The sequence below is a fragment of the Ylistrum balloti genome, unplaced genomic scaffold, assembly GCF_031769215.1.
Source record: "Ylistrum balloti isolate Yb309-2 unplaced genomic scaffold, AGI_CSIRO_Ybal_v1 Utg371104, whole genome shotgun sequence".
NCBI lineage: Eukaryota > Metazoa > Mollusca > Bivalvia > Pectinida > Pectinidae > Ylistrum > Ylistrum balloti.
In genome coordinates this window covers 723,901-748,486 of record NW_026782608.1, presented here as the reverse complement: position 1 = coordinate 748,486, position 24,586 = coordinate 723,901, and the positions used below count along the sequence as shown (strand labels likewise).

General features: G+C 34.5%; 2 protein-coding genes across 2 annotated transcripts; both read left to right on the top strand.

Moving 5' to 3' along the window:
- The first annotated feature begins 4,230 nt into the window (after window positions 1–4,230).
- Window positions 4,231–11,879, top strand: LOC132560717 (monoglyceride lipase-like). Its single transcript, XM_060225394.1, has 8 exons — window positions 4,231–4,388; window positions 5,902–6,008; window positions 6,468–6,607; window positions 7,346–7,456; window positions 8,132–8,221; window positions 8,553–8,605; window positions 10,140–10,302; window positions 11,678–11,879. The coding sequence occupies exons 1-8, from the start codon at window positions 4,231–4,233 to the stop codon at window positions 11,774–11,776; spliced, it is 921 nt and encodes a 306-aa protein (XP_060081377.1). The 3' UTR covers window positions 11,777–11,879.
- Window positions 11,880–16,927: 5,048 nt separating this feature from the next.
- LOC132560704 (zinc finger protein 578-like) lies at window positions 16,928–23,112 on the top strand. The gene is made up of 5 exons (XM_060225375.1): window positions 16,928–17,020; window positions 18,040–19,555; window positions 19,805–20,009; window positions 20,962–21,164; window positions 21,736–23,112. Exons 1-5 carry the CDS (start codon window positions 16,967–16,969, stop codon window positions 22,341–22,343), a joined length of 2,586 nt encoding a protein of 861 aa, XP_060081358.1. The 5' UTR covers window positions 16,928–16,966; the 3' UTR covers window positions 22,344–23,112.
- The last annotated feature ends 1,474 nt before the right edge of the window (window positions 23,113–24,586 follow it).

The window sequence follows — 24,586 nt, the reverse complement described above, 5'->3', positions numbered from 1 at the left end:
AATTACTTATGTAGGTCTTCCAAAGTTCGGCTTGATTGTAGATTATTATAATTAATATGTCGAACATTGAATTTCAGGCTAAAAGCTTACCTAGAACTCAGTGGTTGATTTTCGGACATTCTCGGCAGTTAAGAGTAGCTTTTGTGTACTAATGTACTGTATATACAAGTTGTAGTCACTATCACATGGGAAAGGTAACATACGTAATGACACGGAAATTATTTTGTTAAAGTCCACTGTCATATGACCAAACACACCCACCCAACATGAAGACATCGCACAATCTTCTGATCACCGAAGGGTTAGCCGTTCGATGATCCTCGTAATTTATCATGATATTTCTTCAATAAATTTGAAACATTCCATTTTATAAATTCTCGGTGACTGACGTTCAAAAATCGAACTTTTAGTCTAGCTACATCAATTATAACTCCTTACGGCTGTAAAACATCATCTGTCATTATCATTAGACAAGTATATTGGTGGCTGTTAATCAGACGCTAGACGTCTGGTCCAACAACGTTTTACAGGTCAAACTAGCCTCTAACAACCTAAACACTTTAAGTGAAAAAAAACTCATGCTAAACTGTATATACTTCGATGTTAAGATTCGACTCGTTAGTCACATGACTCATCAGAGCTTCATCGTACAAACACATGTACACTCCTAAGTTCTAATAAAATAACTCACCCCTGCATAGCGTTTGTCACAGTGAATGTGAAGGTCGACCGATCAGTTGTTGAGAATGAGATGGTGGAAAAACGAGGTCAGATATCGCTTCCAGCCGCTCCGGCAATATTTTCATGTTCAATTTTCCTCAAACGCAATGTGTATAAAACCACCGGGACTTCGCAGTGTATACACTCGGAAAGATACTAGACAGTTGCCTATCCATCTTTATAATCTTAACTGTATTGTTTTTAACTGTTCACAACCTGCTTGTTGGGTACTACCCATAGAAGAGCGACAGTTATGTGTACTAATATTCATACATGGGTCCAGATACTACAGAAATTAAAATGTAACATTGTAGGATATACCACTGCGCCAAAAAGTGACCTCTAAATTATAAGATGTATGCATCTTCGATTATAAGTCATACAGGAAAAACATAATTTCACTAATAGGTAAATATGTACAGTGCTGATCTTTTCAATATGCCATATGTGAGGAATAGATGAGCCGTGAGTGAGGATTTCCCTTCACACACCTTCACGGGAAAACCCATCAAGGTCATACATATAGCCCCTCCTCTGCCTCCTTATAGGGTATTAGTAAAGATTTCCTTGGACGTTCGCCGTTCAAACTTTCAGCAATAATGACCTGCTTATGTTGAAGTAGGAAGGCCGGACAGGCAATACTTTGATGTCACAGAGGTCATCTTTCATCTCAAAGCCTCTGCTAGGAATCGAACCCGGGACCCCTGGCTTACTAGTCTGACGCTCAACCAATCGAGCTAAGTACTCACTAGCCGAGTGGTATATTGCGGCTAGTATTTTGCCAGGGTTACAACTGTTTCGGCAAGGCGAAAGATAGTATGCACCTCTGTGGGTTTCCAGCGACCGTTTGGAGACAAGGTGCGGTTTCGAGCGCAGGGCGACAGTGCCACAAACCTTTTCTACTAGGTCCTATTGAAAACGTCGATAAATATTTATTATATAGTTCTTACACAACAAAATAAGATCGTTCACTCGCGGAGTTAGATATTGTCATGAAGTCCGTGGTTCCAGTTTTACTTGAAGTTCGCGATGTCAAGATAAAACCGTTGTCTTATTCACGGTAACTTCCGCCCAACATGGAGATGACGCCTGTACAACAAGTAAACGATTGCGATCGGCTAGATATATCATCCTGTGTATTATTTGTAACGGGCATATCATCACTCGTCAAGTTTATAATTTAATAGGTGATCATTCGGCTGTCTTGGTATTTAGTACTTTGGGCACTTAACCATATAATTTGTTTACCGTGTGTATTGAAAAATTTAGTTATAATTTATTAGTCATTATTGACACTTAGAATTGTGGGGTCACATTAACAGACCAGAATAGAACAGTACAATCGTGTGTTGTGATAAACAGTTGTTGGTGAAATGTACTGCGATTAGAAAAACTAATACTATAGTTATCAAGTGTTACTCAGAATAGCATCTTATCAGAAACACGATAAACCCAAGCACCGACCTCAGTCAAAGGTTATATATATATATACTGTTATATTAAAAATAAGGGATCGGACACGTATCGTGGGCGGACCCAGAGGGGAGTGCGCTCTCTCTAAAATTGCCATGTGGTAATCATTTGAAATGCTAATTAACTACAATTCCATCATCTCAACTCAGTGAGGAGGTATAATACGGTATTTCAAACCACATAAGGATAACTTAATACTGAGGAAATCTCGGGGATATGCCCCGATTAAGGCAATAAAAACTTGACTTGTATAACTGCCGTCAAGTACCCGTAGATTTTATTGGTAAATTTACCATAACATCACTGTACTTTATATATTTTTACTTTTGAGGATTGATCCGTCGTCCTGCTTATACTACGATCCGTGATTATTTGTCGAACTCGAAGCTAGAACGATTATAAAATGTACAAGGGTTATATATACTCAAGGGGTAAAGAAACGCAGGGTAAACAATGATGATGATTCTAGGCAAGACATCGAGTATAATGTTCAATATTTTAAAGTAAGAATGAATATTAATCCATACAGAACAAACAGCAAAATCAACGATTTCTATCTGGTAAGTGATTTAGAAGTAATTGAATGAAAGAGAATTATGTAATCTGAAATCGACATGGGCTGATTGTGGGAGCTGGCTAGTCAATACCAGATATGTCCCCCGTTCGCTCTCTCCACAGCCCTGGTTATATACATGGAGTTAATGAGTGAGTTTATCCTCCTCATTGGGTGTTGGCCCATTCTTCCAAGAGGGCCAGAGTAACGGGGACGCTGACGTCGTCGAACCTGCCTACCAGCTGGTCCCATAAGTGCTCAATAAGGGATAAGTCGGGGCTATCTCTGAAATTTTATCTTCCATTCAATTTCAATTTATTTATTTGGTAGGTTATATGAAGGACTAAGATATAGATCTATGTCCGATCGTTTATTACCGTGTCTTAAAATTGTGTTTTAATCAAATTAGTGGATTTACAGCTGTGGCTTTGTTTTAAACAGCTTTGGTTATTACCCTTTGTTTTTATCTTGTCCTGATATCTCCCGGAAGTTCCACGGCTTTGATTTGTTCCCTCTAGATTTATTTTCATTTTTTGAACGGGTTTTACGTCCACTATTACGACTTTTCGGTCCTTGGTGGACGAGCTCCCTCTAGACTTTCAGACTTGTTATTACCACTGGTGTGTTCATAGGAAGGTAGATACGTGCTGGTGGTGAGGGGGTCATGTGTAGAATAGTATTAGTAATATTACTATACTAGTATAAATGTAGTTGCACAATGCTACTCTCCCGGAAACAGTGTTAAATGTCCCTGTACCAGAGATACCTGACTAGTTAGCTTTTCTGGAAAGACTGAGGTAGAAGAAAACTGTTAATTTGCATTTTCCCTGAAATTATTGGTCATGTTTGAGATATACTGGTATAGTAGATTGGTTATGAAAAATATATCATTTCATATATATTTATAAATTACATAACAATTACATTAACAGTAGAGAGATGAAATTTGTGTAAATAAAAAATTCTTCTGATTTCTGACATTTGATTGTCATGGTTACCAACTGAAAAAATGCTACAAATGCAAAAATACTGCTAACTCCAACCTAACACTAGAAGTTTCTAGAAGAAATTTTATTCTAAACACCTATCTTAAAATCAAAAACACGATCGTGGTAACACGGTACTTACATTTTAGCAAATTCCAACCCGGAAATCCTTCATAATATGACCACATGTTAACACTATGAAAATTTCACTTCCTGTAAAGCTAGTTTTCGGTGCGTAGACACAGATTCGAGATTGCCCAAATAGTAATCTCGAACACAAAGCTAAAATATTATTTCTGAAAAAAAATGACAAGACCAATTTTTATCAAGGATTTATTTTTTAAATTTTAATTAAAAACTTTATAATGGGGTAACCTAATGAACAAAAAAAAAACCCACCATGGCCACACCGAGAAACTGTACTGCTACCTGACCACGTTTAATTTTCCCGCCACCATTGATATTGTGTGGAACTCTTCAATGACAACAAAAACAAAAATGGAGTCGTCAGCAGGTGTCCCAGATGTTCAGCCAAAAGAAACTAATGAAGTCGGAGCTGATGAAGACAAACTTACTAATTCTCGTGGACAGAAACTTTACTGCAAATACTGGAACAATGGAAATGAAGCTGAAGAGTCACAAAATCGGAAATATAGGTATTTTAGTTATGTGACAGTTCTAGCTAGGTCTGCCCTGCGGCTGTTCAGTAGGGTTCTTTATTTCTTATCAATGTTAGAAATACGTTTGCATGCATTGCTGTTTCCTTACTAATGAATATTTTCGAAATACCATCTAGCAAATCGTCAACTTTCCAATTTGCATGGTAGTCTGTCCCCTAACCCGTAATGAGTGAGGTTGGCTTTTATGAAGGTGTGTTTTGGTCAAGAACAATTTCAACAACTGGTCATGGTTACGTAAAACGACAGGAGATTCGGAGAAACCATGAGGGGTACTAAACGGATTCATGGATTTAGCCGGGATATCGAAAGTGTGGGCAGCGAATTAACACTCCTCCCCAACCAAATGTAACTTTAGACTCATTCAGAAGTTGATCAACCATATCATAAAAGTCTATATAATGATCTGATGTTAGCTTGGGTGTATCTCTGAACGCCAACCTTTTTAATTTCCCTATAGGGCAATTTGTTTCAGAACTCTTAAGTCATGGAAGCATTTTCTCTGTGGCCCTTTTGCCCATATATAAAATTTAAATTGTGTGGATAACTTTAAATTTAGAGCTTTCCTTGAATCACTGTAATTATCTGCACATAAATACAAGTGTCCATGTAAGTGAACTGATGAATTAGCTATAAATTATGAAGTGTAATAGATGTATAATTGTGACTAGTTTTGTGTTATGTTCACTGTGCGGTTCATGTTGTCCTTTTATTTATGAATTAATGTCCTACTTCATTATGGGCCTTACACTCTATGTAGATAGTTTTCTGTTTCTTCTGCATATGTTTAATTTCTGGCTACCTCTCATAGTTCAGATTCCATCGTTCTTTTGTGACCTACTCTTAACTAAACCTGATCTTTAGCTTGCTGAAGGTGGTCAGTTACATGTAGATGTAGACATAAATTGAAGCAATGAAGACCATGTGATAGTGGATCCATACTGTGACCCTTGTTGAACAAAAGTAATTAATGGTTATGAGCATCTATCACACTGCAGTGTTGCAAACAGTAGAGACCAGTTGAGCTGAGATGTAAGAAATTTAACTATGAGACAAAACAAACTGCAGTAGTCAAGAATAGTCTTTACTTTCCGAATAACATATATTGTCTAGTGCATGTGTAATATAGTTTCACTTACTGATATTATAATAAGCTTTGAAAAATGGTACTTGAATGGTACGTTGACCTTACCAGTAATACTTAAAAATTGGTACAGTGTTTTCTGTACAGTTTACATATTAATATCTTGATGGATACTTGGCAAAGACTAAATCTATGTTGCTTGTTGCTTACATTCTCAACAGGGGTAAGAGAGTCGGAATGTACACTAAGTGTAATTACATGGAAAATTTCATGTTCACAATGACATTCTCTAGCATGGTACAGATATATACGACTGGTTTATTATATATGGTATAGCAACTAATGGTACCATAGCTATTAAGCTGTTGGTTTATATACAAATGTATCATGAATTTATTTTGCTTCCAGGGGATTGGTATTTGTAGCGCATGGCCTTGCTGAGCATTGCTTGTTTTATCAGGAAATAGCAGAACTTCTCATAAACAAGGGTTTTTATGTTTTTGCTCATGATCATGGTAAGTGTAAAGATTTCCTATCTAAATGTTTAATTATTCTGTCTTCAGCTTCGTCAATATCACTGATACCTGATTCTTGATCAGATACATACAGAGGGCTTTACAACTCCACTAGTTTGACATCTAGTACATGTATTATGAACATGATTTTTCTGACATCAGTCATCTCGGTAGAACTTTTCAGAATCTCTCCTGTGATCTTGATGACTAATTATTAATTATCAAATTGTACGCTCCAGCATGTATTTGTTTTTGGATACTAATGTTCTGACATGTACTTTTCTTTTGATTGAATTTTCATTATTGTGTAATGAATGTTGTTCAAATAGAATTTTATAATAACCAGTTGCATGGTCATGCCTGAACACATTTAGTGATAGTGGCTGCTGCTCTGAGGAGTTGCAATATTCAGTTAAGTTCTTAATGTGATATTATTATGTACCCTTCAACATTTTGCAGTTGGTCATGGCCAAAGTGAGGGACCAAGATCTCACATTGACACTTTCGATTACTATGTGGCAGATGTTTTTCAACACATCGATCAAGTGAAAGAGAAATTTCCTGAAAAAACTCCAATTTTTCTCATTGGTCATTCTATGGTAAGGTGTATTTGTTCAGACTTAATCAATTTCTTGATAAAACAATTAACTGTAAGATAGTTCTTGCACCTTGTAGGAAATAATATTAGTTTCCATTTGGTTTGATACTGTATGCAATTTTTATTATTTTAGAAACCCATATTGGCTGCATAAGTCTATAAGTGTTGAAAAGTTAAAATGACTTAATTTGATCAGATAAACAACCACAGCTTACTTTATGATTATATGTATGGGGAAAATATATTTCAATTTTGGATATACAAAAATGTCTTCAGATCTTTTCAGCTTAGACGTGACAAACGTAAAGTTTCTTCAGATAAATAGTATTTAATTGGATCAAAATTGGATAAATCTCTAAACAGCATTTCACTAATCAGGATGATAGATATAAATGATAAATGATGTTCATAACTCCATAGAGTATGTTCACTGATCTTTGCTGAGATTGAGACTTTGTTGTTGCTGCTTGTTTATATATTTTTATTAAATATTCAGTTTTGTACTTGACTGTTTTCATTATCAGGAGATCTCTTTTAGAATAAAAATCCTATTTGAAATTACTATTTTCTTGTTTTGTTTGAAATGAGACAGAGAATACTAATAATCTTGATGTCAATGTTTAATATTGAACATTAATACATGTACTTCCCTCTGAAGTTCTGATAATTTTAGAATATCACTGAAAATCTAGTAGAATGAATTGATGTCTACACAGTATTTATCATTGATGTATAACAGGGTGGAGCTATTAGCGTGTTGTCAGCCATGTCCAGACCTGACTATTTTACTGGTGTTGTATTACTAGGACCAGCCATCCAAGCAAGTCCTGGAGCAATATCACCAATCAAGGTATTTGTTACTGTATTTATCTAGCACTAAGCCCATGTCTGGTAAGGAGTTAAGTCCATTGCTGTATTAGAAGCTCATTCCCGAGAAACAAAACGTTGGCTGCTGGTAATGACAAGTTGGCCCCTGGACTTATTGTAGGATCAATTGAATATAGAGGATCTTACACAAGTGTGGATTTAATACAGAATTTATAACAAAGAGTTCAATAATTTGATGTTACAAGCCTTTGATCAATTTAATAATTTTCAGGTTACATCAACAAGATTCTTTTTTCATACAACCAGTATTTCTGAAAAACAAGTAAAAATTCAAATCAATTTCCCTATGACACAGACTTATTTCCACACAAACAGTACATTTCACTACTCAGACAATGATGTGACATTAAGACACCACTTAGTTAGATGTCTCAATAGCATTGATACAGATGTCTTACAATATTTAAGACATTACCATATGTCATGACAACAGGATAGATATGTGATGAATTTGTTTCTATCATCTGTAGTGTAGTCACTTATTTGACTGTAATGGTTAATATTCAAAATAGCTACACTGTGAAATGATGCATTGATACAGAACACTTCAAAAGTACCTTGATACTGATATAAATTAATGTCATAATCATTTAAGAACTTTTTGGTTGCAGTTATATTTTTGACTTTCTAAATTCAGATGATGGCAGGCAAAGTAGTTGCTAGAATTTTCCCTCAGATGTGTATTGAGAAGCTCAAAACAAAGGATTTATCAAGAGATCATGAAGTGGTAAGATGTGAAAGTTTGAATCAATTGATCAGTGTTTACCCCTCACCAAAATTACCATCTGCATCTTTGAAAACAGCTTCTTAGTAAGATTTCATTCAAAAGAGAAAAAATAACCCTTCTCCCTGCTGAAAGGTTTTATTGTCAAATAACCATTAAGGCTCATGGACTCTTGTTTACAAATTTGGTCTAAATCATCCTCAGTAAAGGATATTTTATGTGAGGTTATTATGAAAGACAAACATAGTCATGGATACCTTCATTCTTTGCCATTTTCAGCTGCCTTAGTTTCTGGTACTTCTACGATGAACATTTGATGTTTTGTCTTTAATAGGTAAAAGAATATGAAGAAGACCCTTTAGTCTTTCATAATGGTCTGAAGGCAAAGTAAGTACAGCATGAGATCTGATGATTTGTATGGCTTGTATCAAATTTTCTTTACAAAATTGAATATAAATATTCTTGGTGTTTTTCCTTTGTTTGAATAATAACATTTCTTGTGATGACTGCAGAATATGAGTGGTCAAAATGTTGAACATGACTTGGTAACTGCCTGTCTACATACATCATAGGGTTAAGGCTATATGTTCACACTACATTGTTGCATTGTGCTGTGGACCAAATATGTCAGTTTTTGTATGCAAGTCCTTTTGTGATAGCCGCACCCCAATACATACAATGGAACTTCTCCATAGCAACCATGCATGGGACATGGATATTTTGGCTGGTTTAGGAAGGGTTCGGTTTGTAGAAGTGGAGCAAGTCAACCAGTCCAGATTCTGATATAATTGACCAGATTCTGTTCTCTATAATACATTAATCATTCCATTCACTTTCAGCATGTACATGCTAACTAATGTGACTTTACATGAAAAAAGAATTGTGCATTTCCTGGTGGGACCAAAAAAGGGTCAAATTGACTTCAATTTCAAAAATCTTCTTCTCAACACCCAGATTTGGTAGAATCAAATACTCTTCATGAATAGAAGCATCTTAAGGTACTTTACTAAAATTGTGAATTTCATGGCCCCAGGGTCTCACATTTTCCATGGGGAGGGGGTAAAGTTTACTCAAGTCTATTTAGGAAAACTAGATTTTTGAGCATAATTTGTTAAATTTCCTTTGGAATTATTAAAACTTTTGTTGAAATTATGAATGAAGGATGACAGCTTAATGGGATGCCCATATTGATCCTGACTGACCCCCAGGGGCTGATGAGTGGGGCCAAAAGGGATCTTTTGACACTTAATAACTACCCTTTAACCTTTATATTCAATATTGCTTATCTCCGGTGACTGTCAAAGCCACTAGGCCTTTTGTTTTCACTTTATCTGTAGCTGTTTCTTGCTTCGATGAAGCGATGGAGTCGTTCGATATAGTTTGAATTTGTCATTGCTGATAACTATACATTATGTTTATTATAATCCTCCTGATCAGGGTAGGTGTTGTGTATACTGGGGCAAAACTGTCACCACAGGCGTTGAATTCACGGTCCACTGGTCGGAACTCAGGTCATGGTAAAGCCAGTTTTCAGAAGTGATTTTCAGTAAATTTCTGTCATTTCAGACAAAAAATAGGTTTATTATTTGAAATGAAGAGGGGTCTTTATTGGGATTGTTTTCTTTCAGTAATAAAGAGGACATCATTCCGTACATGGTCATTTCGTTCGGTTTGAAAAGGTGATTGGTTTTGAAAAGCATCAGTTGTGGGATGTTGCACTGTACATATACTGTAATGTGACTGGGTGGATATACAAGAATGGTCAGTGGAAGTACATCACAAATGTTCTATTTACAGGTTTATTTTGCTTTTCCACCAGTGTTGGTGTCAGTGTCTACATCAACATTGTGAAGTTGTGATATGTTTCTCATAAATCCAAGTACAAAGCTTGACGATCATTTTCCTTTCTGTATTATTATAGATGGGGTTTAGAAATGCTGAAGGCCTTTGATATTATGAAAGAAGCATTGCCCAAGGTAGAATGGCCTTTTCTTGTATTACATGGAGACCAGGATAAACTTTGTGCAGTTGAGGGTTCCCAGCAACTTCATGAACAAGCGCAGAGCAAAGACAAGCAAATCAAGGTGGGTACTCATTCAGCACAAAGATGCTTCCAGAGTATGGGCTAGGAGAGTATTTAAATATAACAGTGGTAGAAGCAGATACATATGTTCAATAATTAGGAAATCATGTTATTTTTGGGATTCCAAAGATCTGTAAACAAAGAGAATTCTTCCTTTCTCAATATTCTTCAAAATTATTTTTAGTCGAACATGATCAGACCCTTTGGTCACATGTTGGCCATGTTTTTTTCCCTGATCAATCCTTAAATGATGTATGTGCAAATAAGGACCAAAGGGAACCTACCTTTGAAATGTAAGAAAGATTCATCCCGTGCTTCTTCAGAAATTACAAGAACTACCATAAATTTCCGTGTACAGTGTGCACTTTTTCAAGCTAAAACTGTCATGTCAAAAAGGGGGTGCGCATTATATGCAGGAACATGCCATTCTTGGGGTTATCATTCCCGAGTTCTGCATCCGCCATATTGGATTACCTCCCTTCACATAGTTATATGTAAAAGTTGTCAGTCATATATGATAGTTTGGAGATAAAAACAACAAAAAAAATGAAAAAAATTTGAATCTTTTAATCATCGGCCATACACGCTAGCATTACGGTGAATCTAATTTTTTTTTTTCGTTCCCGTCATTTGAATAGTCACTGTCTTACTATTGGTCGGGGCTATAGTAGTGTCTGAATTATACTTCTGTATATAAGGATGGACAAGTGAAAGGATGACTGAAGAGCGATTTGATGCATAATAATAACTTTGTCCATGCTTGCAAAGCTTAAGTGCAAGTCAAGATAGCTTGTGAATCCTTCAACTGATGAAGGTTATATTGACACATAATAACATATCATCAGGTTCTATTTTTGATGGCAGTGGCTGAGTGGTTAAGGCATCAGACTGTCTTTATCAATAGCCCTCCACCTCTGGACCACAAGTTCAAAGCTTTTGTGGGCTAGTTGCCAGATTCTGGCATCAGGGTGGTGGTTTTTCACAGGGAACTCTGGCTTCCTCCACCACCGAAACCTGGCATGTCTTTAAACGACCTGGTCATAGGATGTAAAGCAACAATACACCAAATCAAATCTACTCTTGTTTAGATTTTCATGGTCATCTGTCGAGGTTAATAGTGACAACCATATTCAAAATAAACCCTGCAACACAACAAATTTAATTCATATTTACATCATGGCATCTCATAATTAACACTTCTACCTCTAATTAGCTTTTGGTAGTAAATATGTAAAGGTTGAAGGTAGAAAAAATACTTGACCTCTTTTGAAATTGAAAAGTTACGTAATGAGCACCTCGAGAACCCCTCCACAGAGCTTGTTAAAAATGGTATCAGGGAATGAGTATATTGTTGAGAGCTCCTGCTCATTTTCCAGGTCTACAAAGGTTTATACCACCAGATACACAGGGAGCTCAGAGAAGACCGAGACATTGTCCTGCATGACCTGGTAGACTGGCTGGATAAGAGAGCATAGAAGGACAACACTGATTTCAAACATGGTACCAAGATGATGAATTGAGGAACAAAACAAACAAATCTGATTGTCTTAAAAATTTGTTCGATGGGGAAAAGATATGACCAAGATAGATTTTGTATTTTAACTAGAAATATTAGTGAAACAAAATGATCTGATTTTTCATGTTATAATTATATATTCTGTGATGGAAGGTAGATCTGACTTACTTTTTATTTTTATCTTTATATTATTATAGTTTTTGTATGCATCCATTATTTAGATCTTAGATTTTTAGCTCTTTTATGCCTGCTTATGCTGAAGTGTATTTTGCTAGTATCAAACATATATAGCAACTTTCAAGTGGAATTTTTATACATCTTATAAACTTAATATAGAGATAGGCTATTGGATGGTTTTATCTTTTTAATAATGGTATTTACACATTTAAATGGATATTTTAAATATTTCATGGTTTATTCCAATAGGACATCTTGAAATGTATACATATGACAGATCAATAACATTATAGCTGATACCTGAAATCAAAATATAAAGAAATGGATACAATTTTTATCAAAATTGGAAATATATCATAGAAGCACAGTTAACAAAGGAATTATATTCTGTGTTAACTTTGAGTTTTGTATATTTGGAAGGTATACCTTATAAGAACTAGCAGCTGTAACTGTAAACAACACCTCCACTTTTCATACATAGTGTCACAAAACATCATCTTCAGTTGTGTTGCCACATCAAATATGTTTTCAAAACCCCCATTTTTCTAAATTTGATATCTTCAAATCCTGATTTTTCAAGATTGTCCTAAATTATTCAGAATTTGGTTTTGTAAAAGTTCAAAAAATAGAATTAAGAAGTATGCAACTTTATCTTTAATTATGCTTGTTGGTTTACCAAAGACCTTTTGAAAAGTAGAAATACTTAATTTCTCTCAAAATTCTTTAGTGTATCTTTATTTGATGATGCTAAAAATGCATTTCAACGTACCCAAAGTAAATTCTAATTGATCTAAGAAGCTGAGTAAATGTTTTACATTTGGAAATCAAAAATCACAAGTGGCAGGTGTCAACTGGAGGCAGGTAAAGAGTTAACAACACTATTTAAGTTTTTACTATAATATACATCTGTGAATTTTATTTTGTTTTTTAGTTTTGACTTTTATTTTTGATTTTATTATTGTTATATAACCTTTGCATGTTATGGTATTTTCAGATTTGATATTTAATGCAGTTTTGATATTTCTGTTGGTTGGCTATTTTTACATTGCAGATACATTTATTGGAAATCAAAGATAATCCTGTAATAGTTAGTTCAGGTGAAACACCATACTGAAATGATTGGTGATGAGGATTTACATTATTTTATAAAAGTTATTGACCTTTTATGATGGCAAAACAGTTCCATATCTTCAGTTATTATTATTTTTCATTATTTTAAAGTTTTCTTTAGGTCTTATAGCAAGGTTTGATAAAACAGAACCTTCATGGCATTTGTATTAAATCATCTGAGACAGTTGTCTTTTGACATTGGTTTGATGAACAATCAACAATTAAGTGTATTACATCACCAAATACTTCTAAACACTTCATGTAGTTCCATCATACAACCAGCCTCACACTGAAGATGTGATGAGAGTTATAATGAAGCTCTATCATTGAAAACCAGTCATTGACTTTTATTTTTGAATTTGAATCCACCAGATCTTTTAAAGTGGTTACTTTATGACCAAAATGCATTTATGATGACTTAGAATGGTTATTGTGATTTTCTTCCTGTTTTTTTAATTTTTTCTCAAAATGTTCAAAGCATCGTATTCTCATATCAAATACCGGTATTCTACATTTTGTATTTTGACATGTTTCCACGTGTTTATATAATCTTGTACATGCATGTATGTGTTTTATTTACATATTTGTTGTCAATGTAAGTACAATGTATTTGTTTATGTATTAGACTCTTATTTAGTTTTATGCCTATTTAAGTATGACATTAAATATACCCGGATACAGTAATTTATGTTAAATATGGTTGACAAGAGTGTTCATGCATTTACTTTATATGTCAAAGAAGGTGCCATAATAAAAAGAAACAAATGTCTTGCATCCAATCACTGATTTCATTTACCAGTAATTTTATTTACCCTTCTTGTTTATTTGAATAGATTAAATAGTAAATTGGTTTGAAGATAGGCTTACTTTAAAGGTAATTTATCTGATATTTAAAGTTATTTTTTCCACACAATATAAAGCCACCTTAAAAATTCTGTTAAAATACGCGATAGAAAGATGGAAGTTCATTTCATGGAAAATAGTTATATTGCATGACACAGTCCAATATAAATGATGACCTATGTTTTCTCTTGAATTATATTTTGATGTTAAATGCGAGTCAGCTTGAATCTGTTACGATCATAATTCCTGTTTTTTTTTTTTTGGTGTTATCATGTCTCTTCTTTTGAATTCATTCACAAGAATACTGTTTTACTGTAGAAATCAAATATTTTATAATATGATTTATCTATGTTAACTGATAATGGCTTTTTACTATATCATGGGCCAGATTTGTACATGTGTTGTATAAGCATCTAAAACTTATTGCAGTATTTTAAAAAAGTCTTAGTATGCATACATATATTGAAGCGTATACAGAATATCCCTCAAGTAAATTAGTAAAAATCACTGATGATATATTAAACTAGCATTTTTAAGATTGGATAGATTGCAATGCTTCATAATAGGATACAAGCTGTATTATTATATACCTCTAATCTGATTAGATATCTGTAATCAGCGTACAGAACAACCAGAGCCTGGACAGTATACTCAATGTTATGTTACATCTTAATGTAGGTTAAGTGGTTCATTGAAGATTACAGAAGAAGAATCATTAATTACATGACAGTAGATATGTGTGGGTGGCACAACTGTGTGATATCAGCTCTTTCTTCAGATGGTTCCTCCAAATTATGTTGACTTCACTATAAAGCGTGGCTAACAAATTACAGTTCATGTGCAATAACAAAGAACAATAGTCAGAAATTGGTATTTTTGGATGTTGATGTAGGAGTAGTTATTCAAGTGTATGTTTTATCATAATGCTAATTATTTACAGACTGTTTTTGTTATGGAAAAGCTTGGCATTTTAGGGGAATTGTCATTTAATGAGAATTGGAACACAAAATCTAAACTGGATGAAAAAATTATAAGATTATATGACATTGATAGTTAATTTCTACATTAACATTAACTTACCTGTGTACTTAATAAAAATTGTATCTGAAGAACTACACAATGTGTTCAGTTGAAGCCTTATTATGTGTCATAGTAAAAGTTTTAATGAAGTGTTGTTACAGTAATGTTGATATATGTTGATGAAACAAATACTTATTTTGATAATCTATACATAATTTACATCATTTATCAACTTAACAGGATTGATGCTTGCCATATCTTGTATCTAAATAACAATAAATTGTATTGAGAAATTATCATGGTTTGGATTTTGATATAAATAAGAAAAGAGTGTGCCTAATATTTTGAATGAAAGAACAGTCACGAGGCATGTAGCCTGCTAGGGGGAGCGATTAAGGTCTACATTTTTTTTCATGAAACAATTATTCTGAAAAATAAATTTGAGTTACTTTTTCATGACTTCTTGCATACTTACAAAATATATTCACTCTTTTAATTGTGTGGATTAATGCATTCATTTTCATCATTTGTAACAAGTTCAGTGTAATTGAATCGGGTCTCCAATATGCTTTTATATGGTGTTAAAACATGCTAAAATGAGTGTCAAATTTAGGACAGATAACTGAAATCATGTTAAGACTTAATTTCCTATATCATTGCATTAAAATGTTTAAATTATTTAATTTTCTTCAACCTCTTGGTTCAAATTAGTTTTTGCACCCCAGAAATTTTTTCTTGGGAGCATATAGTTGCCATCATTTCCATCCAACCTTTTGTGTTTGGAGCCTAACTTTACACACAATTAAGCAAGGATCATGAAACATGGTTGATACATTGGTCATACTAAGGGAATGTAGCCCTTGACCCTTTAATTACAGAGTTATTGCCCATTATTAAAATTTTGTGTCTAGAGCACAATAACTTTAAATTACTTACATTTAACAAAGGATAATGAAACTTGAAGTATACATTGGTCACGCAAAGATGATGTGCAATTTATTACTTTCAGGACCAGCAGCCCCTTAATTTCAGATTCATTGCCCTTCGTTCAATTTTTGTCTAGAGCACAACTTTCATTCATACATTCATTGATCATGCCAAGACGATGTGCAGCATACCAAATTCAGGGCCATTGACCCTTAATGAGTTATTGTCCATTGTAAAATATATTGTCCAAAAGATCCAAAAGATAACTTAGCTAGCATTTAAGGTAGGATAATGAAACCCCGCATATATACATCAGTTATATAAAAACAAGGGGCAAAGTCTGGGTCCATGACCCCTCAGTACTGAGTTATTGCCTGCTGTTAAAGCATAGCTTTGCTTGTATTAAAATTAGGATCATGCAACTCGGTGTTTACGTAGGTTATGTTAAGAGCGTGTGCAGTATACTAACTTCCCAATTAGGACATAGATTATTACACAAATGAGTTTGATCTTCTTTCAATGTCAAGTGGTATGTTAAGCTTACTAAACAACGACCAGTACTTTTCAATGAATTTGACAGTTTTTTTCGCCGTTACATGGGTCAGTATAAAACCACTGAGAGAATTCTCAAGTTTAGGAAGACCCAGGCCATCGATAATTTTACCAACAGGTATATAAGCTTTGTTACCTACCCTACAGTTTCCTAAAATGAATCTGACTTAGACCTTGGCTTCGTTTTATGGTAACGGGATCGGAATACATGTTGGAGCATATGGAATTATTACCATTGGTGTCGAATACAAATTAGGGAATACTTTATCATTATAACGTGACCTCTTGTTACTAGATTAATTTATCAGTGATTTTCACAACGTTTGTTGAAACCAGGGACGTTGTAAGGTACGTATTATGCGTCCCTGGTTGAAACCAATGGACGAGGAACAGACCCAAGCAAGTTATTTCCCTTCGGCATTCGCTACAGGTGGCGCTTTATCAAAATGGCGATGGCTGATGTGTTTGGATTTGGATAGTATATATTTTTAGTGTAAATAAAACATTATCAACGGCAAACATGGCAGAGAAGCCGAGCAAAGAACAAGACATTCTTGAGCTTTTCAAATCGAAGGTAAGAATGTCGTATATACATTAATGTAAAATGTGTGATCGCAGTGTATGATGACCCAATATCATCTGTTGTCTAAAGTCTGTTCTTGACACGAATCGTTAGATATACTGACACAAGTAACACACGGGGCTATGTTTTGTTTGTTCAAAAATTGTTACTGGTCAAAGTCAGTGATCTAAAATAGAAAGCATGGAGATATATATCTCTTTGTTGACAGGTTGGACACAACCCCTCATATGGGTAATAACTTGGACTACTTGGAACATGTATGTCCCTAATCGCAGCATATTACATTTTTCTGATACTATTCTTGATCCAAATGATACTGCTACATTTGCATCGAAATTCAATGCCATGCATGCTTAAGATTCACACCCTTATCACCATCCTAGATCCTCTAGTTTCTTCCTAGCTGTGCTGACAGATTTAAAAGTGTCTGCATGACTGCTGGGTAAATAGAAGTAGATAGAACCATTGGATTAGTTGAATACTTCATTTTGTCCCACCAACTGTGCTTTACTGTATGTATTAAGCTGCACAATGTTTTGTCAAACAAAATTGGTTAATTAGTACCCAGTTGCTACCCCTTCAGTTATAACATCGCCAGAACACTGACTTTTGTGACTTTTAGTGAGATGATACCCACGGAACAGAAGGAGTCACAGAGATGGAAAACCTGTCAACTAATCCAAATCCTTCAGTTATCCTTTCTGTCTGTGAAATTGGTGATTATGCTGGATTAGGGGTGGGGTTTGGACAGAGGCATTTGAAGGGGTTATATTATATACAGAATGTATTTTAGTCCAATATCATTAACTGGTGGATTGTTCAAATGACCTTGCGTCTATTCATCATCTGTCAGTAAAAAAAATTTGTTATTCCTATTTCTTGAGATGTTTTATGATTATCATTAATCCTACATAGTATATTATTTTTCATGTATATGTAATAACAATACTTGTTCACCAAGTATTTGTTCAGTTTGGTAACTATTGTAGTCTTTTTATTATTCAAAACAGGTGGCAGAAGCAGTTGGAATGGTGGCATTAATCCCTGATGCTCAGAAAAGACAACTGCATGACTTCTGGGATGTGATATCAAATACTATTAACCCATCAAATAAATCTGCTGACATTGATAGAAAGAAGACTGAAGATGCAAGTGTAAACATTTCAGAGAAATTTGGTGATCGCCATCAATTTAATGAGGATGAAGCTAGTAATAACAGTCAGAAAGAATGTGAAGGTGCTGATGAAATTAAGAATGATGAAGCATCTCATAGCATTCAAGAGGGATGTGAAGATGCTGATGAAGGTAAAAGTGATGATCCAAGCTTTAACATTCAAGAGGAATGTCTACCATCAGATGACTCCAGACAACAAATTCAAGCCAATCAAAACACTACAAATGAAGAAAGTGTGCTGGTCTCATCGGACATTCAAGACTTTTTTGACATGGTTTCCACTTCAAATCAAGTTTCATATTCAGAGTCTCCTGTGACCAGCACCTTGTCAAGTCAGAATCTGTCAGTGGCACAGTATTGTCCACCGGATGATATGCATTCACAGTTTACAGGCACAAATCAGCAGGATGTAAGATTTGAAGTTGATACTCACAACAGTTTTGATGAGACTAGTAGTAATGCAGAATACCTCCAGAATAGAAATGACATTGTTGAAATAGAAGCAGTGCCAGCTGCTCCCACAAAGGAAAGTATGGTGAGCATGCTGAAAAAAGAAATCACAGTCCCAACAGAAATTCTGTGTGAAGTAAGAGAAGACAGTCAGACAATAGAAATCCATCTGCCACAAGACTTTGCAGAAGGAGAAATTTTGACGCCAGAAAAACTTAGTATGTTACTGCAGGGTCAGTTTCAGAGTTATTCATCACCTGTGAAAGCAGAGCCTTCAAATATTCACCAGTTTGTAGATAACATTTCAGTAAATTCATCACCTACAGCGGAAAATGTTTCCAAACAAGACAACAAGGATGCACCTCATGAACAGACTGTACCTAAAAGCAGTAGATCTAACAAGAATGATTATAGTGATGAAGTTCTTCATGAAATCCAAGACAATCAATTTCCTAAAGCAGACTCTCACATTGTACCTAATTATGATGAACATTCTGAAAGTAATAAAAGTAAAAAAAAGAGAAAACATTTGAGAACTTCTTCTCCAGGGAGAACCAGTAAACGAATAAAACAAAGAAAGGACAACATAAATCTGGAGGGAGACATATTGACTCCAGAGAAGGTTTTGGATTATTTGTATGGTGAAGATATTGATAAGGAAATTGATGGTAAAGACATCGACAATAATGATGCTGATGAGGAACAAGCAGTGAGAACCAGTAGAAAAAGAAGAAGAAGAAACCGTCTGAGTAAACCAGAAACCAGCTCTAATTCTGAACCAAGAAAACGGCAGCATGCTCAGAATCGACCACGAGAGGAAAGGAATAAACTAGGAAATATTGAATTGGTTTGGGAATGTAAAACATGTGGAATAAAGTTATCAAATTCTGGAGCTCTTCATGGTAAGACTAGCAACAAGATATGGTTTGTGTGTCATTATCAAAATAATAAATTCATGAAACATTTGTATGATTTCTTGTTTAATTACATTTGCTAGGAATTACTGTGAAGATTTGCTCTGCATACTTCCTGTTTAATCAGAGTACAAAATTAAAAATTCTGAAATTTGCAATTTCCATATCATCAATATTGTATTTTAAAACACCACAAAACAAACGGGTATTTAATTATTTTAAAACATTTTATTTTAGTTCACCAGAGAAAGCATACTGGAGCCAGACCATTTTCCTGTAAAGAATGTGACAAGACTTTCACAACTAAGCAGAATATGAAACGGCATGAGCTCAGTCACACTGGAGAGAAACCTTTCTCTTGTGATCTGTGTGAAAAAAGTTTCACAGAGAAGAAAAGCCTTATAATACACAACAGGACTCACACGGGCGAGAAACCCTATGTGTAAGTTATGTATAGAAATATATATCCATACTGTGAGTTGTATAAATCTCCAAGAAAGTTTACGTTTAAAGTGTAACAGTATGAAGAACAGGGAAGAGTATTAGTAATCAATGTTCCAAGGCAGTGCCTCATTAATAGGATTCTAAGGTAGTGCCTTGTTAATACGTATATACAGTATAGTTGATGTTTTTATGAAGATATCAAATGACTTGAAGTAGTATACATATTTTAATGAGAAAAAGGATAAATAAAAAGAAAAGATGAATAAACAAGATAAATTTTCACCTATATAACTTGCAGTAAGTACTGCAAGGTTGAGATTTTTAAGTGGTTCTTTTTATTGCCATTTTTAGAGGATAGGTCGAGAATGTTAAAGTATCAATAAACAAAACGCAATGCATCATATGTAGTAATGAATGTGGAGATGATAGTTTCAGGTTAGAATTACCTGCTGTAATTGTACCTGAATTTTATGTGTACAAATGAAATTCTATATAAATATACACATAAATAACATTGGTTTCGCACATTTTTGTGTTATGTGCTGACTGTAGAATTCATTAAAAATTTATTTTACATTTAATTTAATTTATGGGAAAGAAATTCTATTTATATATTATATCAGAGTGTTGTCTATCTTGTTAGAATCACACTTTGCATTCTCAGGGGTTTCTTAGGACATTTTTGGGCTAGAATGGGTAGTTATGTTTCCAAGGTCCTTAAAACTTGCTGTTAAACCCTGGAAAATTTCATATGCTTTACTGTACTAAGTCAATTTGTACCCAAAGTATAACAAAAAGCTCTGATCCCAAATTTACAAATAAAATGCTACTTCTGCAGCTCTTGGGTATTTAATATCTCTTTATGTCAGTACATAGTTTTCCCAGTGACAGGCATTCTTGATTCTGTGATTTGATGTTCCTGTTTAATATGCTTAATACTTGTTGGCCAGGTGTGAGATCTGCAGTAGAGGTTTCACTCAGAGTGTCACACTGAAAACGCACATGATGGTACACACTGGTGACAAGAAACACTTGTGTGAGCTGTGTGGAAAGTCCTTCAAGCAGCGTGCAAACCTCCTCTCACACAAAAAACGTCACCTAGAGGAGAAGACGTACAACTGTTCAGACTGTAGTTTCTCATTCTTCACTAAAGGTATACATATAAGAAAAAAACCGTAATATGATCAGTTGCATGTTGGCAGAACCGTAGCTTATCATGCTGGAGTACCAGGTTTAATTCAATGTCATTATTCTTTCACAGTAACAATTCCATTTCAAATCGATACATCATTTTGCCAAGCAGACTCTGAAGATATAGTCAGAAAGAATGTTTTGACCATGTTGGAAATATATTAATAAACACAACAAATTTGTTACAATATTAGATATGAGGTGTGCACATCCACTTTTAGTCTTTAATTTCCCATTTTAATACACCAAGAACTTGTATTGTTACAGTAGACTGACAAGACAATGTGTAACCGAGACACGGTTCAATATGTAGAAGTAGAAATAATCTGGATGATTTCATTGAGCAACATGTGTTGGTTTTGGTGAATTTTACTTGCCAGAACATTGTTAAATATACATTAGTGGTTGTTTCCACTCTTTGCAAATGACATGAAATATTTTGATCTATAAAAAAAGTTGATTGATTTCTCGTATATTAATATTAAAGCAAAGGAGTTGGTAAATAATGTATTTTTATTGTTCTTACTTTTTAGGAGAATTAGATCGCCATATTCTGCGACACACTGGAGAAAAACCATTCCAATGTGACATATGCCCAAAACGCTTCACACGACAACAATACCTCAACGAACACCTTAACATTCATATTGGTAATAAGCCTTATAGTTGCAACAAGTGTGAGGAGAAATTTCATGACCAGTCAACATACCATCGTCATCTAAAGAAGCATAAGCCTAAAAAGGAGGATGTAGTGAAAGAGGAAGTGATATTGGAAACGTTGAGTACTGAAGATCCAAAAGAAACAACTACTTATGTAATGGAAACAAACAGTTTATTGGGGCAGGATGCACTTGAACAATTACAGGCTGTAATCAATAATGAAGTGGAGAAGATACAGCATCAATCAGGCACCAGTCAGCCTTATCAAACTGTAATACTCAAAGGTAGTAGTGCACAGCCAGTGGAGACATTGGAGGAGGGCACTAAGAACACAGCAGTGGTCAAGGATGGTGTTAGTGACCAGGTGTATCAGATTACAATGGTTGACCAGTCACAGGAAGTTGTAGCCACTGTGGATTTTTCAGCATTCAATCTTCTAGCCAATGCCACTGCTAAACAGTATGCTATATCTTCTGAATAGTTTGGAAAGTCTGAGAGATTTCTTGGAATTTAATCTTCTGACTGATATCACATTCTTTAAGATACTTTGTCACTTTGAGTTCCTGTAATCAGTTATCTGATTGAGGCCAAAGCAAATCAGTGTTCTGTTTTTTTTTGTTATGTTGATACTTTAGTCATATTTAATGCTGCTGTTTGTAGTCTTTTTAAATCAAATTAAAGTGTAACTGGGGTGAAGAAATATTTCTCAATATTTGAAATTGTTAGGTATTACACACCAGATGGAATCAAAAGACAAAGTGAAAACTATTTATTCCTCTTTGATATTGCTGAATGCAAAACTGTTAAGGTTAAAGAATGTTGGCAAGACTTTTATCTACTTGAATTTTGATGACACCAGCTCTCCTGATGGTATACTTGAAAATCATGGTAAATCTTTTGTAATTTGTGAACTTTTTGGCAATAAATTTAAGTATGAAATTTAAATTTGTAAGTTCTGTTTTAAAGGTGGAAATTATTTTTCTGAAGGTCATTGTTTATACACAAATACATGTTGATTTGTAGCATGTCATCGGAGTGTTAGGACTTATATCATGGAGGGCAATTGGTTACATCCATGTTATAAGTGGGTAACTGTAAACCATGGTTAAGAAAACAATCATATTTCATGAGTAGAGTAGATATTTATGAAGTAAAACTTTTTATGGTGGTGTTGACGAAAGAAAATATTCAGTTTACAAGAAAATGAGTAAAAGATTTTTATTCATCAATAAAATGAAAAATTTTGCATACACTCATTGTTATTTATCATACTACACCTTGCTCTCTTGACTCTGTTGCTGTGAGTATTGTCAGTAACAGGGATATTGTGTTGTCAGGGTTAACAACACTCATTGTTATTTATCATACTACACCTTGCTCTCTTGACTCTGTTGCTGTGAGTATTGTCAGTAACAGGGATATTGTGTTGTCAGGGTTAACAACACTCATTGTTATTTATCATACTACACCTTGCTCTCTTGACTCTGTTGCTGTGAGTATTGTCAGTAACAGGGATATTGTGTTGTCAGGGTTAACAACACTCATTGTTATTTATCATACTACACCTTGCTCTCTTGACTCTGTTGCTGTGAGTATTGTCAGTAACAGGGATATTGTGTTGTCAGGGTTAACAACACTCATTGTTATTTATCATACTACACCTTGCTCTCTTGACTCTGTTGCTGTGAGTATTGTCAGTAATAGGGATATTGTGTTGTCAGGGTTAACAACACTCATTGTTATTTGTCATACTACACCTTGCTCTCTTGACTCTGTTGCTGTGAGTATTGTCAGTAACAGGGATATTGTGTTGTCAGGGTTAACAACACTCATTGTTATTTGTCATACTTAACCTTACTCTCTTGACTCTGTTGCTGTGAGTATTGTCAGTAACAGGGATATTGTGTTGTCAGGGTTAACAACACTCATTGTTATTTGTCATACTTAACCTTACTCTCTAGAGTCCGCTGCTGTGAGTATTGTCAGTAACAGGGATATTGTGTTGTCAGGGTTAACAACGCTAATGGTTATTTATCATACTTAACCTTGCTCTCTAGAGTCCGCTGCTGTGAGTATTGTCAGTAACAGGGATATTGTGTTGTCAGGGTTAACAACGCTAATGGTTATTTATCATACTTAACCTTGCTCTCTAGAGTCCGCTGCTGTGAGTATTGTCAGTAACAGGGATATTGTGTTGTCAGGGTTAACAACGCTAATGGTTATTTATCATACTTAACCTTGCTCTCTAGAATCAGGTGCTCTCAAGACTCATATTGGATTAGTGTAATTACACATGAACTTTGTTTTGCACTATGAAGTCATGTATTTAATTGGTAAATTTCACCAATAAATGTGAAGTGACAAGAATAAGTTATGCTTAAGGCAAGAACTGCTATTTAAAATGTAAAGTTGATATGCATGATCTTGTCATATTCATACAAATTGACTTTAGGTAATATTGTAGTACTTGGTATAATGGACAGCAACATTCTCTACATATATTTCTGTAGTCTGGGCTGGGCAAATTTGTCTGGTTTGATTGAAGGTAATGTTGACATCATTTCATTTTCTCTTCTTTCAAGTTGAAAATGTTTCTTTGAGTAAGGAGCTATTACTGTTGTCGTGTGTGTGATCTGAATTTTCTGAAATGTTTGATTTCTAGGAAATGAGGTCTATGTGCATAAAAAAATGTGTACATGAATGTTGACATTGATATTTATCTTA

What these genes read in the sequence shown, in the direction of transcription:
- LOC132560704 (XM_060225375.1), top strand. Translation starts at nt 16,967, where the DNA reads ATGGCAGAGAAGCCGAGCAAAGAACAAGACATTCTTGAGCTTTTCAAA. An exon ending in TTGAGCTTTTCAAATCGAAG is followed by an intron (nt 17,021 to 18,039) that starts GTAAGAATGTCG and finishes TATTCAAAACAG; the next exon opens with GTGGCAGAAGCAGTTGGAAT. An exon ending in ACGGGCGAGAAACCCTATGT is followed by an intron (nt 20,010 to 20,961) that starts GTAAGTTATGTA and finishes CTTGTTGGCCAG; the next exon opens with GTGTGAGATCTGCAGTAGAG.
- LOC132560717 (XM_060225394.1), top strand. Translation starts at nt 4,231, where the DNA reads ATGGAGTCGTCAGCAGGTGTCCCAGATGTTCAGCCAAAAGAAACTAAT. An exon ending in TCACAAAATCGGAAATATAG is followed by an intron (nt 4,389 to 5,901) that starts GTATTTTAGTTA and finishes TTTTGCTTCCAG; the next exon opens with GGGATTGGTATTTGTAGCGC. An exon ending in CATAATGGTCTGAAGGCAAA is followed by an intron (nt 8,606 to 10,139) that starts GTAAGTACAGCA and finishes GTATTATTATAG; the next exon opens with ATGGGGTTTAGAAATGCTGA.